The 14,245-nt window shown below is 42.6% G+C and overlaps 1 protein-coding gene across 2 annotated transcripts in view; it reads left to right on the top strand.

The window, feature by feature from the left end:
- The window catches only part of zgc:123305, a 30,277-nt gene continuing 16,032 nt past the window's right edge, over positions 1-14,245 (top strand). For both annotated transcript variants that reach the window (XM_063215130.1, XM_063215129.1), the window contains exons 1-5: positions 1-449; positions 6,941-7,141; positions 7,608-7,703; positions 9,044-9,261; positions 13,987-14,100. In XM_063215130.1, coding sequence (XP_063071200.1) covers positions 6,950-7,141; positions 7,608-7,703; positions 9,044-9,261; positions 13,987-14,100 — 620 coding nt within the window. In that variant the 5' untranslated portion in view covers positions 1-449; positions 6,941-6,949. The remainder of the gene's footprint in view (positions 450-6,940; positions 7,142-7,607; positions 7,704-9,043; positions 9,262-13,986; positions 14,101-14,245) is intronic.

Below are 14,245 nucleotides of genomic sequence, written 5' to 3'. Positions count from 1 at the left end.
TCTAGTCAGTTTTCTGTCGCTATGAATCAGGCTTAGTAGTGGGCTCGCTAGGTTTGTTTCTCTCTTGGTGGCAATCTTTCATCTGCACATATTTTGGCAAACCACACTGGAGTGAGCAGAGACAGACAATGGACTAAGAAAGGGTTGGTGTTTAACCAACCTTTTATCCGAAAGACGAGAGGGGGTTTAAACAAAAAAAAGAGAGAGACAGAGCCGTGGTTGTACTGTGAACTATGATGACGTTATCCTTAATCGTAGAAGAGTCGTTGTATGTAAACAAACAACATCAGTGGGGCGTGTCTAATTTTCGCCTAACCACTTGATTGGTGATTGAGTATGATTGACCGTGGGATTGAACCAAACAGAGAGGCAATTTCGCAAACGTTAGGAAATCGGAAGTTTAGGGAAGCGACTTCAACAGCCCCAAATTGTGGTCTCCGTGGCTGAGGGTAAGTTATTTTGGTGTCTCCAACAGCATGTTTAGAATGCTATCCCAGGCATTTTGACACATTTGTTCAAACGAGTGTTTTTCTTAGATATTTGAAACTCCTGGTCATCCCTAGATTTTCCACTTCTGCACGGTTACCATTGGTGTTGCCTGGAGGTTGCACTTTCTTGGATGCTAGCTAACATATGCTAAATAAATATTTTATAATTTGCAGTGGCGGAAAAGCAAACACCCGTCAGATAATGGTTGTCGGCTATGGACGTTGTGTGGGAATTCGCGAGAGTAGTCTAGCATTTTGTTTGTGGGATAAAGTTCACTCTTCCTGACAACTCCTCACGAAAGGGATCCCAACAAACAGTGTCACAGCATTGATTGAATTAGTTGCCTATTTGTGAAGTGCACGGGCTCAGAAACTGTCGGGGTGTAGTAATATCCGAAGCCAGTAAACCCTACTAAACACGACAGGGTTTCAGATTGTAATTGTTGAGTGCTTAAGTTTTGTTTTTTCATCTTGATGTCTTGACTGATCCGATATTAGTCTCATTTCGAAGAGGTGCGTAGAGCTATGTGCATCGGTCAACTGGGGTTGTTTTCAACATTCACATTATTTCCATAATGGTGTCAGGTCTATTTCATTAAATCCCGGGGGCCTTTCTCAAAACCTAGGACAGTGTCCTTCCAAGTGTATCAGCCTAATTAGTCGTGCCCAGTGATTGGATACTCTTTGGTAAACTCTACAGAATATCCATTCACTGGGTGTGACTAATAAAGAGTATCCAATCACTGGGTGTGACTAATTAGGCTGATACACTTGGAAGGACACTGTCCTAGGTTTTGAGAATGGCCCAGAATTTTTCTGCTGTAGGATAATTATGATCCAGGCTGAAGATGTAGACTTTGTTCTAGAAGCTACAAGGTCAAGCCTGCCCAACTGTAAAACAATCTATGTTGTCCATTTTATGCATACAGAACCACACCATTTTTTCAGCAATGTGGTTTTTCACTTCTTGCCTTTGTATTCCCTTCATTGTGGGCTACACATTTTAAACCATTGATTTAACCATCTCATTGCTTCACTATGTAATCTTGATCAATTGGTGAAATTCAAAAGGTTGAGATTATTTTCTTATTTTCTTAACATGTCTCTACAGTCTTATGGTTAATAAAAACATAAATGCTATGTCATGATATCCAGGTTTGCGATTGGTTATCTTTGTTGAAAGGTACAAGGATAACTTTGGATAACTGAAATTCCTCTCTATAAAAAGGGTGTCAAGATAAGCATCTTTCTTATTAAGCTAGTGCCATTGAATTTTGACAAGTCTTTAACACTGTAGTCGAAACTGCTCATAACTATAATAAACGGGCCTCCTCTGTCCATGTCCAGTGTCCATGTCACTAATCATGGAGGGTGGCATGTCACTCACATTTTTATTTTACTTAGCTAGTAGGCTTCACAAGGCCTAAGAGCCGAGCTTAGTTTGATTACTGAAGAATATAATTGCAAGTATCCTGTGCCTTGACTCTCAAAATGAATCGAAAAATGTGTTCCCATCTTATAGGCTAAAGTCTCTAATACACAATATGATAAGCCTGGCACTAAGAGTAGCTTTACTGTCATCCATTTTGTCGTCTTTCACATAGCCCACTTATTCCTCTCTCTGTCCCTGTTCCTGTGGCTGTCTCTGTCTGTCTCTGTCCCTGTACTCTCTGTGTGGGACTGGTACATGAGCTGACATTGTGTATTCAGGCCTTTGTGACAGCAAAACTGCTGTCCACAGCAGATTCTACAACAAATAATGTATCAGTACCAAAAAAAAAGATCAACCTACTCCAATGGAAAAAAAAACTGACAGAGCAGCACAATGAACTGAATAGTCCCTAGTACTGTCTTTTTGGTGACTGAAAAAAAAACGTAACATTTAATGGGGTCCAGTGGCCTGCTGGATTCTGGCGTTTTGGAGCAAAAGTTGTGTCTGTTGTAAAGTATGATTGCCTGTGGTACTGCTGGCACGGCACTCTGTTCTTCTCGTGTGTTGCAAATGGGGTCGTGTAACTTAGTCCACTGTGTTTTTCAATGTCCTTTTGGGGTTGAATTGAGTCAAGTGAATCTTTACTCTACTGCTGTAGTCTCTGGTGGTGAGAGAGCATAGTGGAATTCAGGTAGTGGGCTTCAGGTATGGGAGGTCAGGGAGTGAGGGGTGAATGTAGGTCACAAGGATTGACAAAACAAAAGTGTAGTGTTGTCTGGTACACTTCTTTTTATGGTTGCGCAAAAAAAGTGTGTGTGTGTGTGTGTGTGTGTGTGAGTGAGAGAGAGAGAGGTGAGAGAGTGTTTCTTTGTGAAGAGGGGAATTGTCAGTGGATCATGTGGTGCATTTTGTCAACCTGTGTGAGTGAGGGAGTGGAAGAGAGAGAGAGAAATCTGGACTGTGTGTGTGTTTGTGTGTGTGTGTGTGTGTGTGTGTGTGTGTGTGTGTGTGTGTGTGTGTGTGTGTGTGTGTGTGTGTGTGTGTGTGTGTGTGTGTGTGTGTGTGTGTGTGTGTGTCTGTGGGCGCATGTGTGAATGTGAATGAAAGGTCTGCCACTTTTGGCTGGGATGACGGGTGTTGAATGTACTGGGACTCTCTGTCACAGTCCGTTATCCAGTTCAGTCAGTTGTGGATGTCGAGTGAGTCACAGTCACAGAACATCATTAGATACAGAGAGAGGACGCAGCATCCAAACACACTGTGTATCTCCCAGCAAATTTGTCAGTTCGATGTAGCCAACAGCACTGACCCTTTTGATCAGCCCAGCTGACAGGACTCACTAGGGCCCTCAATTTAGGAAAGCTTTGTGTTCATCTGGACCCCTTTTGGATGGTACTTGTGAAGAGAACGATCTGTCGGCCTTTGGAGACCCAGGGAAGACGAGGACGAGGACGAGGAAGAGGAAGAGGAAGAGGAAGGGGAAGGAGAGAGGGTGTTTTGTGGGTGTCAGGGGGATGAGGGTGGGCCTGGCTTTCCATGGCAGCTGGAGGGGAGAGGGGAGCAGGCCACGCGGGAGGGGAGAAGGGCCACCTCCAGCCCTCTCTCTGGGTAAGCACACGTTTACACGCAACCATTAAGCTGATGATACACAGGGCAACCTTTTTGAGCAATATGTGTGGACTGGACGATACAATAAAATTTAGTTTGGACTGTTTAAAACCACAACACTTGTATCAAGAGAACTTGGATCAGCAGCAGACAACTTTTCTAACTATTCCATCAGAAAAATTGCAGGCAATTATGATATTCTCCGGCATTATTGCTAAAAAAAAATGTCTATGTCCTTAGAAATCAAGAGATTTATTAAAATTTGGTGAGATTCAGTTCCACCAGGCGATTTTTGAGCATTTATTGGGCTGGAAACCATCAGTCCCATCTGGCAACCCTAGCTCTGATCATTTGGCCAGCTCCAGGCATCGCATGCTGGTGTCACACAGGATCAGCCAGAGATAACACTCTCCTCCCATCAGGACCCTGGCCTGTGCAGCTTTCTCTGGTTATAAATAGCACGTTTTTTGGGAGACTGTCTGAACATGTCTGCTCTGTAACGATTCGTCTAGTCTGAGGTAAAATGAATGCCTGTTCGGTGAACTACAGGTTTGCGTGTTCGTAGTCATAGTCGTAGTCATAGAGGCACAATTAATGTGTCAGGGGTAATTTGCTGTCTGTAAATGATGTCCTGTTAGATAAGCTCTTTATGCTTTTGTTTCCTATACTTTCACCTCAGAGTTTCTTTAAAGTTTGCTTTGAAATGCTGGGAAAAACTAAGCCTTTATCTAAACAGTGACTGGCATGTCTTGTGTTCTTCTGAGGAACACACTCACACTCACACTCTTGTTAACAAAGGCCTCAAAGATGATGTCAAACTGGACTCGTTGAGACTTGTTTCGTCAAACCATTATGTTTCTGTCCCTCCCCATGGGGGTAGACAGACAGACAGACAGATAGACAGAGAGATAGAAGGAGAGAGAGAAAGAGAGAGATTGATGTATATGGCAGTGTCTTACATGACATGCAGATCCACAGTCTTCATGGCCACCATGACTGAGAGAGCAGTAACCTGCTTAGGCATGTTGACACTTTTACATGGATTTCTCTTGTTTTCTGCTGGCTGTTCAGACTTGCCCCAGGCAAAGGTTTATGGAAGAGGCCACGCGGTGAAGGACGGCACAGACTGCATTGCTCCCCTCTCCCATAACAGTTTTACAACTGAACATTTTTGCTCCGAACAAAGAGATATCATTTGAGTGTTCTGCCACTGTGCTATCTTTGAGTGCATGTTGGCACATGCTAGCTGATATCATATCTCGTTCTTAGTTCTTGATATAATGACATCTGTTTCTATTTTTTGTTGTTGTTGTTGTTGGTGTTTGTTTTTTAACAATATAGTGTTGAAACTGACAAAGTGGGAGTTCTAACTCCTTGTGGTTTACAAGGCCTAAAATGTTACTTTTTAGTGTTTATTAAACATTCGTCTATTAAACATTCGTTAGCTGTGTTTCCAAAAAGTAGTGTATGTAATCCAGTCACTATGTGGATGGTAGCCTTCATTTGTGAGTGTATGAGAGTGTGGCCCACATGCATCAGGCCTAGCCCTGCCTGCCTGTTCCTCTGAACTTTCCTCCGCATTGTTCCTGCGTCTCCTATGGGTGGAACACCCGACCCGTACGCAACAAAGTTTTTCCTCCTAAGCCTGAAGCCAACACCATTGCATCAGCTAGCGTAGCCCATAACAGCCTGAACATGGTGTGGATTCCAATCTGCGGACTTCCGTCCTACCTTGCACTTGCCTGCTTGTGACCTCATGATGAAGTTACTGACGACAGAAAATGAATTCAATATCTAGCAAAAGCACAATTCTCATGTCATGTTCTCATTTGCAATTGGGATGGTGAATGAAAAACAGTCCTCCAAAACTTGTTGTGGCTAGGCTGACAGCTGGGAAACTTAATTGATTTCTCCACGGAGGCGGGGCGAGGCCACAAGCACAAGTGGAGGACGGGAGTGTGCATATTGGAATGCACCCAGTGTCTGACTGACATCGATATAAGGAGACGCTGCAAACTGTGTCACCAACTGAAATGCTGCTAGCAGGTAAGAGGTGGCCCTACCTGCCAGGTGACAGGAAGCCCATATTTGGAGTAAGCGTGTGGAGTTGTTTATACCGTATTGTGATGTCACTGGGAGCAGTGAACTCTGCACTTGTTGAGATAAACTTTGACCAGCGATTGGACAATGGACAAAGCCTTCGTCATCTGAGTCTGACTGCCACATTACTCATTGACGATATTCCGGATGTTGATATTGCAGGCGAGTAACTTACACTGTAGTTCTGAGATTGCCAAGGCTCACAGCGTTGTAGCCACAAGATCGGGTCTGCTGTAGCGTTCTTCTCCAACCATAGAACTGCTTGGATTTTCATTGACTTCTGTGATCCGCATTGTAGGTTTGTTACAGTGTTACTTTGTCTGTCTTCTTGGTAGTTCCAGGATCCAGTCCATTTTAGACTTCATATCAATACATTTGTAACTTAAATAGATGAAGGGATGTGTTGAAATGAGCACAGTGTTTTATTCATTGCAGATTTCATGAACTTTCAAGAATTGAGCAACTCATTTCTATTACTTTATCCAAACCAGTTTTCCTCACCCTTCCAGCATTCCGCTCTTGATGTAGCAAACAGTTACACATTGCAAGCCTGTGTGATGAAATGGGCTGTGTCACACAGTTACATTTCTGCTAAAAGAGACAAATAAGGAGACTTGGTTGAAGTTGAAGGTCACTCAGTCATTGTAGCAGAAATGTGTTGCTTTCTTTTTATCTGTTTCTTGATTGGCTAATGGGATCTTCCCATTTCTCCCCTTGTCTGGACACAAATATAGCTTCTCTGGCATTAATCTTGTGCTTAGCTGTGTATTAGGCTTGTCAAGGTCACTCCACCACCCACCTATGGAGACGTTGTCACAGTTTTCCATCACAGTTTGTTGAAATTGACAAAGTGGGAGTTGTTGGGAGATGCACTACACATTCTTTTGATTCATCTTTTGGTTTGGTCTTAAGTGTTACTTGAGGAAGCATGTATTTTCACCTGCTGATACTGGCTATGTGCACCCATGGGTCACTGTGTTTACATTGTTACCAGTAGTGTCATTAATTTGTTGTCCGTAAACTTGTTGTATTTCCTTGACCCTTGATGTGTGTCAAATTCTGGTATCTAAATCTGGAACCTTGCCCTTGTTGCTAGCTGTGTGTGGTATTCTGTTATATTTAACACCCTAATGATGAGCTGTCAAACATTCTCTATTCCTACAGTTCTGACTTTCTGTCACCAAAAGCCCAAGACCAAGTTTAGTCCTCAGTGCTCCTCTCTTCTCCTCTCCTCTCCTCTCCTCTCCTCTCCTCTCCTCTGTTTAAGTCTTTTTGACGAGCTGTCTCTCTCCTCCTCCTCCTCCTCCTCCAGTCCCAGACCATGAACTACGTGGGCCAGCTAGCGGAGACGGTGTTTGTGACGGTGAAGGAGCTGTACCGCGGCCTGAACCCGGCTACGCTGACCGGCGGCATCGATGTCATCGTTGTGCGGCAGCCCGATGGCAGCCTGCAGTGCTCCCCCTTCCACGTGCGCTTTGGCAAGCTGGGCGTGCTGCGCTCCAAGGAGAAAGTGGTGTGTGTCCAAATACTATCAGGGGTGGAAATTAATTATTATTTTTTTCCCCACCAGTCAAAAATCTGGCCATGCCGTGGCCAACTGATAGGGCACTCGCCTGCCATGCGGGTGACCCGGGTTCGATTCCCAACCCGGGTCCTTTGCCGTGCCCTCCCTGTCTCCCTCCCAATTCGCTTCCTGTCCACCTCTCACACTGTCCTATCAAAAATGAAGACAACCAAAAGACAAAAAGATAGATTCTAAAATCTACGAGTCACTCACCATTTCATCTTTTTTATGTGTTTGGAATTAAATGTATATTTCATGTATTGTATATTCCATATAATATTTGAAATATGAATAATTACCTCTCTCTCGATTCAGACAGACTGTCCTAATAAGCATTTTGTTAGTTGTATTTCCAGCTCTAGTTTGTTGGTCCGTGCACTCTGTGATGTCTGTCTATACTGTATTGTTGTTTCAGGTGGACATTGAGATCAATGGGGAGGCTGTGAACCTCCATATGAAGCTGGGAGACAACGGGGAGGCCTTCTTTGTGGAGGAGCATGAGGACTCAGAGGTATAGTGCTGACGTTTTTATCATCATTATTATTATTATTATTATTATTATTATTATTATTTCTTGGACTTTTAGCCTTTATTGAGATGGGACAGCCGAAGATTGTGACTGGAAACGAATGGGATAGAAACATGAGGAAGGATCAGAAAACTACTCAGATGCTCAGTTCTGTCAAGCCCACTTGAGCCATGGATACTATTAAAAGTGCTACTCCCAACTTCAGAAAGAAAACAAAGGTATTCCTTTTCACACAGCCGACTTAGCTGGTCATGTGATGGATGGTTACTGTATAGAGCACAAGAATACGTTCAATTGCAGCTAATGGAAGTAAGTGGCAAGGACAGAAGAAAATGTCTCCCTTTCAAATGGATTAAAGCTGTGCAAGCGGGCAGTGTTGATGGCTGCCCTGCTTCTATTTTGGGCTCGCTGACGCTCTCATTAAATGAATTGCCAAGGTTCCGTTGGCACAGATTACAGATTGTTGCAGTGTGGACAGTAACACATTACTGTGATGCATTGTAACTGTAGTAGTCACATGCAGGATGGGTTCAGCAGTGTTTCCTTTCCAGAATTATCGTTAGTCAAGGTGGTAGGGGACTAACTGGTATCAGTAGAGACACTTGACTATGATCATTGGAAAGGCTGTTCTGTGCATTTTCATAAGACATATGATATGACGACTCCAAAAATTTAAATTTTGGTGAATCAACTTACATTCAGAAACTTACTGACATACACATTACACAACTCAAAATCTTTATCTTTTCGGGACACCTACCAAAGGTAGTAAGTGTTTGTTGTTGAGGTGGCGGCTTTGGCAATTAAGTGCTTGTTTTAAACCCTTTAAGTGGTTGTTTTAATCCTTTCAGATATTCTAACACTTCTAACAACACAGATACTACTAGCTGAGTAGCACAGTGTATAGAGTAATACACTTTTTGCTATTTCCTATCCGAACACATTCATGTATGCATGTGAGAAGTCATTGTCTTTTTTAAAGTATTGGGTCTTTTTGGGCCTTTATTATGGCAAGACAGTAGGAGAGAAAGATGGGATTGGGTTGTGAATGATGGGGTAGGGTTGTCTACCTCACAGAATATTGTATGCATGACAAGTAGAGTAGTAGAGCAGAGATTCAGTTGAGAATTCATCCCGAACGACTAATGAAAAATATCATAAATGCATATGTAATATAATATAGAAAATATCACATATGCGTAAATATATAACATAATTAAGAAAATATGTCCTTATATGCTCCAGGCCAGGGTCTCAGCATACCTGTGCATATACTGTACATAATATAATTAAGAAAATGTTAATGTCCTTATGCCCTCCAGGACAGGGTCCCACCACACCTGTGCACGTCCCCGATTCCCATGAAGCCAGGTGAGGCCTCAGACGGGGAGGAGCCCCGCGGGTCGGGCATGACGGCCGCCTCCCGACGCAAGAAGCGGCGGCGGAAACGAGCACGTGCAGACTCAAATCGCCCCATCGACGACGACAGCTCCTCCTCCGACCTCCCCGAGCAAGAGGAGGAGTCGGCCCTCATCGCCAGGTCAGTGGTCAACCATGGGCCTGTTCAATTGAACCGATGCGTGCGCATCGTTGACTCAAACACACCAGAGATGTTTTAAAGTGTTTATGAAACGAAAACAAACGGTCATTCCCATTAAAGCCTTGTTTTTTCTGATAGCATCGATGAGACTTTGAACCCAATCATCCTGGAGGAACTTGTGAAAATGGCAACTCAAAGTGTGAATTCTGTGAAATTTGGTGAGACTAATGAGCTGGGCTGTGACATCATAGAGGGGAGTCCCTGGTTTGCTAGTATGGCGATCTGAGAAAACAACACATATTTGATGGACCCACATCTTATAAAGAAACCAAAATTCTGATACAAACATCAGCGTGTCGAAAAACCACACATCCAACCTCATGAGAAAAAAAAACAGCAGCACAAATCTATTTCAGAGGCACTGATACATCTGCAGAAAGTGACATGTCTGACAGGCGAAGTGACGATTGTTGACATAGCCTGACAGTTCGTTTTGTTTATGGTTATGGTTGCTAAGGGCGCTTTGCCATGACCCACAGATGACATGGCGTGTGTATTTGTTGACAAATGGGGGGCATTTTGATTCAATTGCGCGATATAGTGTGATTGAAATGCATGTAGGCTACATGCAAAAATATCATCAACTAGAGAAAAAACGGAGGTATTAGGCTGTTGGAAAAAACGCCCTATATAGCCTGAGTCCTCAGCATATTTTTAGCGTTTATCATTATTATTATTTTTTGTGCTCAAAGTCACAGGCGTCGCGTGTCCCTCAGCCGGACTCTGAGGACGAGGTGTGTCCAAACGTCAGCCACACGTGCACCACAATACTAAAAACAAACAATCAACGCTTCAAAGTAGGCCTACGCTATGTGCATCTCTGTTTATTCGCTAAGCAGTAGCAGGACTTTTTCTAGGATTTTTTGGCATGAGGGAGCATCATGGCAGGTTACAGGGGGTGAAGGGGGGTGTTCCCCCCCATGAATGAGAAATTTATTAGGGGCGCTCAAATATATATATATATATATATATATAAAAATAAAAGTATGAGGGTGCACCCACAGAGGTATGAGGGTGGAGCGCCCCTATTTCCCCGTTCAGAAAAAGCCCTGAGTAGCCCAATCTGTGAGTTGGCTGTCCTCGACTGAGAGCACCACGCTGATGTGCGGATATCCTCCCAAAACCAATTTATTGACCAGTTGAATGGCAATCAATAAAAAGTGCATATTCCGAGAGCATTCGCATCGGTTTGGCATGTAATGTGCATTACCCTTTCCTGAAAACAACATACAAAGCAGATGGACAAGGTAAAACGAGTAGCCTAAAGCAAAGCAGTGCACTCACCTGTCTTCGTGCCCGAGCAGTTACAGGGGCAGTTTCAGTCTGCACGCCGGCGATGTCAATTGTTGGAACTGCTTGAGGCAATAGCATTGTCTTCAGTCCAACCATGCCCGCGACCTCCACATTTGTGGTGAAGCACAAGGGGTGGAAATGTGCCGAGCACAACAGTGACCAAGAGCTTGCTTCAAAACCACGCATTGGATCCACAGAGCCCTAGCTTGATTTAGCCTTCTCCTTGTCGGCCACAGTTCCATCATTCTTCACAGAAGGGAACTTGTGCAAAGATATTCCTTCTGTCAAGTAGCCATTTTTGCAGCTGGCACCGTTCGGCCCTCCAGCAACACACTGCTTGACACTGCGCTTTGTTTTGGTACTAGCCGCCATTGATCTGAACAAGGTGGAATGAGGTGAACTCACCCCTTCTATGTCACGCATATCATTTGCATAAAATTTGCATGTCACCAAAAAAACACTTTTTGGGAACGTTTTAACATGACTTTTAGGACAAAATATCACCCAGACAATATCCCATTTTATTCACAAGGCTTAGAACTTTCAGAATCTGTCCTGGAAATGGTCAAATTCCTTTACTTTGTTTTCGTTTCATAAACACTTTAAGGGTATTACGAGAGACTCCACTCTTCTGGGTGGTACTGCACTTTGGGCCGCCAACAGCGTTCACAATGAATGGGCTGCGCTCTTTCGACAGCGGCCACTAGGTGAACTGCAGGCATGGGTAAAATGGGGAGTGGGGAGGCTGTATGCACAAACCCCAACTCCGGTGAATTTGGGACGTTTGGTAAACAGTGAATAAAATCAAAATGCTATAATTTTCAAAACATTCAATCTATTCATTAGATGGAGAATAGTGAAAAGACAACATATTAAGTGTTAAAACCGAGAAAAAATATTGTTTTGGGGGACATATGTAATCATTTCTAATTTGATAAATCCAACACGTCTCAAATAAGTTGGGACGGGGATCAGTGAAATGTAATAAACATCCAAATAAGATAAAACAACACAAGGAAGAACATTTCAAAATGAATTGTACTGATGGACAATATAGGTGTCCAGGTATAAGAGTCACTCAGAATTAAAGATGCAGAGGGAATAATTACCATAGTTATTACATACATTTTTGAATTCCCTTTGATTTACCACGATTGAGTGTATATAAGACATATTTTTGTTACAAAAACCATTGTATAGGTTCATGACATCATGAAATATATATTGGCTGTAGTCTCACTCTAGCACTCCAGGAATTAGAGCTATTGAAAATTGACCATATTAAGAATGCTTAATGCGTGCAAATGATACAGGGGTGTAACATTCTCCTAAGCACCTGAGCTCACTTGAAATAGACACAGAAGACATGGGAAACTGTCCTTTGCTTACAGAAGTCAGCAGAAGTTGTAGAAGTCCATTCTTTTTGACAATAATAGAGCATTGCACATCCTGTGCTACAGTGAAAATGGACCATCCAACTTGTGTTAGTGCTAACTTCAAAAGTCAGCCTCCATGATGGCATGCGGGTGCAGTAGTGCCTTGGTTAAGATGTTCTCACTCATCTGTAGAGTTAAATACAGTGCTGAATGGTATAAATGGGTTTTAAACAGTATGAAAAGCCACTCATGCATTATCTTTTGAAGGGAGATCTTCGATTGCTGCCACATAGTAAGGTCAAATTGCATTCTCTATATGTTTTAACAGTTTGGCTCCATCATAAGGACCAGCAGGTGATAAAATGGTGGGCTTTTGGTCAAGACCTGTCACACTGTAAGCACTACAGAAAGGAAAACATTGCAAAACATGACAAGGAATACACCCACCATTTAAGCTGGTGAAATCATGTCCAAGATAGGAATTAACACTGTTTTTTATATACAATCATCTCATCGGTTAATGAATTGAACTGTTAAGTGTTGTCTTTTGTTTTGTTTTTAGTCTTCCTCGACATTTGCTGCCATTTATTGTCCCCGTCCCAACTCTTTTGAGACGTGTTGGATTTATCAAATTAGAAATAAGTACATATGTCCCCCAAAACAATATTTTTTCTCGGTTTTAACACTTGATATGTTGTCTTTTCACTATTCTCCATCTAATGAATAGATTGAATGTTTTGAAAATGATAGCATTTTGATTTTATTCACTGTTTACCAAACGTCCCAACTTCATCGAGTTGGGGGTTGTAAAACTGGCTGTGAACACACACACAAACAGACAGTGCAGAAGCTGAAGAGAGAAAAACTGCCGTTCTGAAGCGTGTATGTTGACAAAAAATAGAGATTCTGAAAAGTACACTTCTTATGCTATTCTGAGAGGGAAGAGTCTGTTCCAGAAGCATAGGAAATGTTTGTTGTTTGTAAGACATTAAACTACTTACTGGACTGAGGACATCGTCAGGAATGCCCGTGTCTGTGGTGCGCACTGCATATCTGAAGTTGGTGTGACCATCCGTTATCTTATTTCGGAAAAAAAAAACACCTGTCGAGTTTCTATACAAGTGAGCGGTGCATGGTCGATTCTGATACAACGATGCACACGCAGCCAAATATATCATATCTGTTTACAAACTCTAAAGGGGTCAGTTGACAGAGGCACAGAGTAACTCATGAAGACTGGACCATCTTTCCATTATCCAAACTCCCTTCCTCCCTTGTGCTTGTGGCCTTAAGTTTAATTCAATATCTCACAAAAACGCCATTCAAAGGTAATTTTGTTTGCATTTATGGGATGTTGAATGGGGAAAAGTCCCCCAAAGGTTGTTGTGGGTAGACTGACGGTGGGGAAACTTCATGGTTTCCTCCACGGAAGTGGGCATTAGGAAAGCGGGAGGCCACAGGCACAGGTCGAGGACAGGAGTTAGTATAATGGATGTGTGTGTTTTTACGTTTTTGCACCCGTTGATTCTGACTGGGTTGACTATAAAGCACATCATTTGAAAATTAAATGTAAATAGAAGAACATGCTTACGAATCCATACATTGGCTGGTATCCTTTTAAAGTTGGATTTCTTCAATCTCCGTCAAACTTAAAAATGGAAAGAAGCAACACACAGAAGCAACACACATCTATAATGCACAATATGTTTTAAAAAATGGAAAAAGCTAAATACAACAAGCATTGTGTACAATTATTGTAAATGTTAGAATACATACATTACAACGATAGACAACCATTCATATAAAATCAGTCCAGTCTCCTCGGGTCAGCTGCTGGTGTTGGACATTTATCTGAGCTCATGTTTCAGACATCTCCAAATAGTGACGTGTCATTCACACATTGCAGGTGAAATCTTTAATCTGACACCACATGTATTTGAAAAGTATAATCGTAGCATTTTACTGTTTGTGCCTTTTTGTCTGTTTCCTGCCACAGCAAGTCTGTGTACTTCTCCGTGTCTGAAGGCACTATTGATGAGTTGACCACGTGCGCTTCTCAGGCATGGGATAACCACCCCCACTCGGAAGGAGAACTGTCACCCAACGAGAGGTAAACTGCAGATACATAACGTAAAATTCTCTTGGACTCTGATTTCTCTTTTAAAATATATAAGTTATCAGTGGTGATTTGATTTTCTACAGAAGTGGCATTAATCTTTAGGAGTTAGACCTGAATTGGTGTTGAAGGTGTAAGG

The sequence above is a fragment of the Engraulis encrasicolus genome, chromosome 14 (assembly GCF_034702125.1).
Source record: "Engraulis encrasicolus isolate BLACKSEA-1 chromosome 14, IST_EnEncr_1.0, whole genome shotgun sequence".
In the NCBI taxonomy this organism is placed as follows: domain Eukaryota; kingdom Metazoa; phylum Chordata; class Actinopteri; order Clupeiformes; family Engraulidae; genus Engraulis; species Engraulis encrasicolus.
Note: the sequence above shows the minus strand (reverse complement) of the source record. Positions and strands in the feature narration are given on the sequence as shown.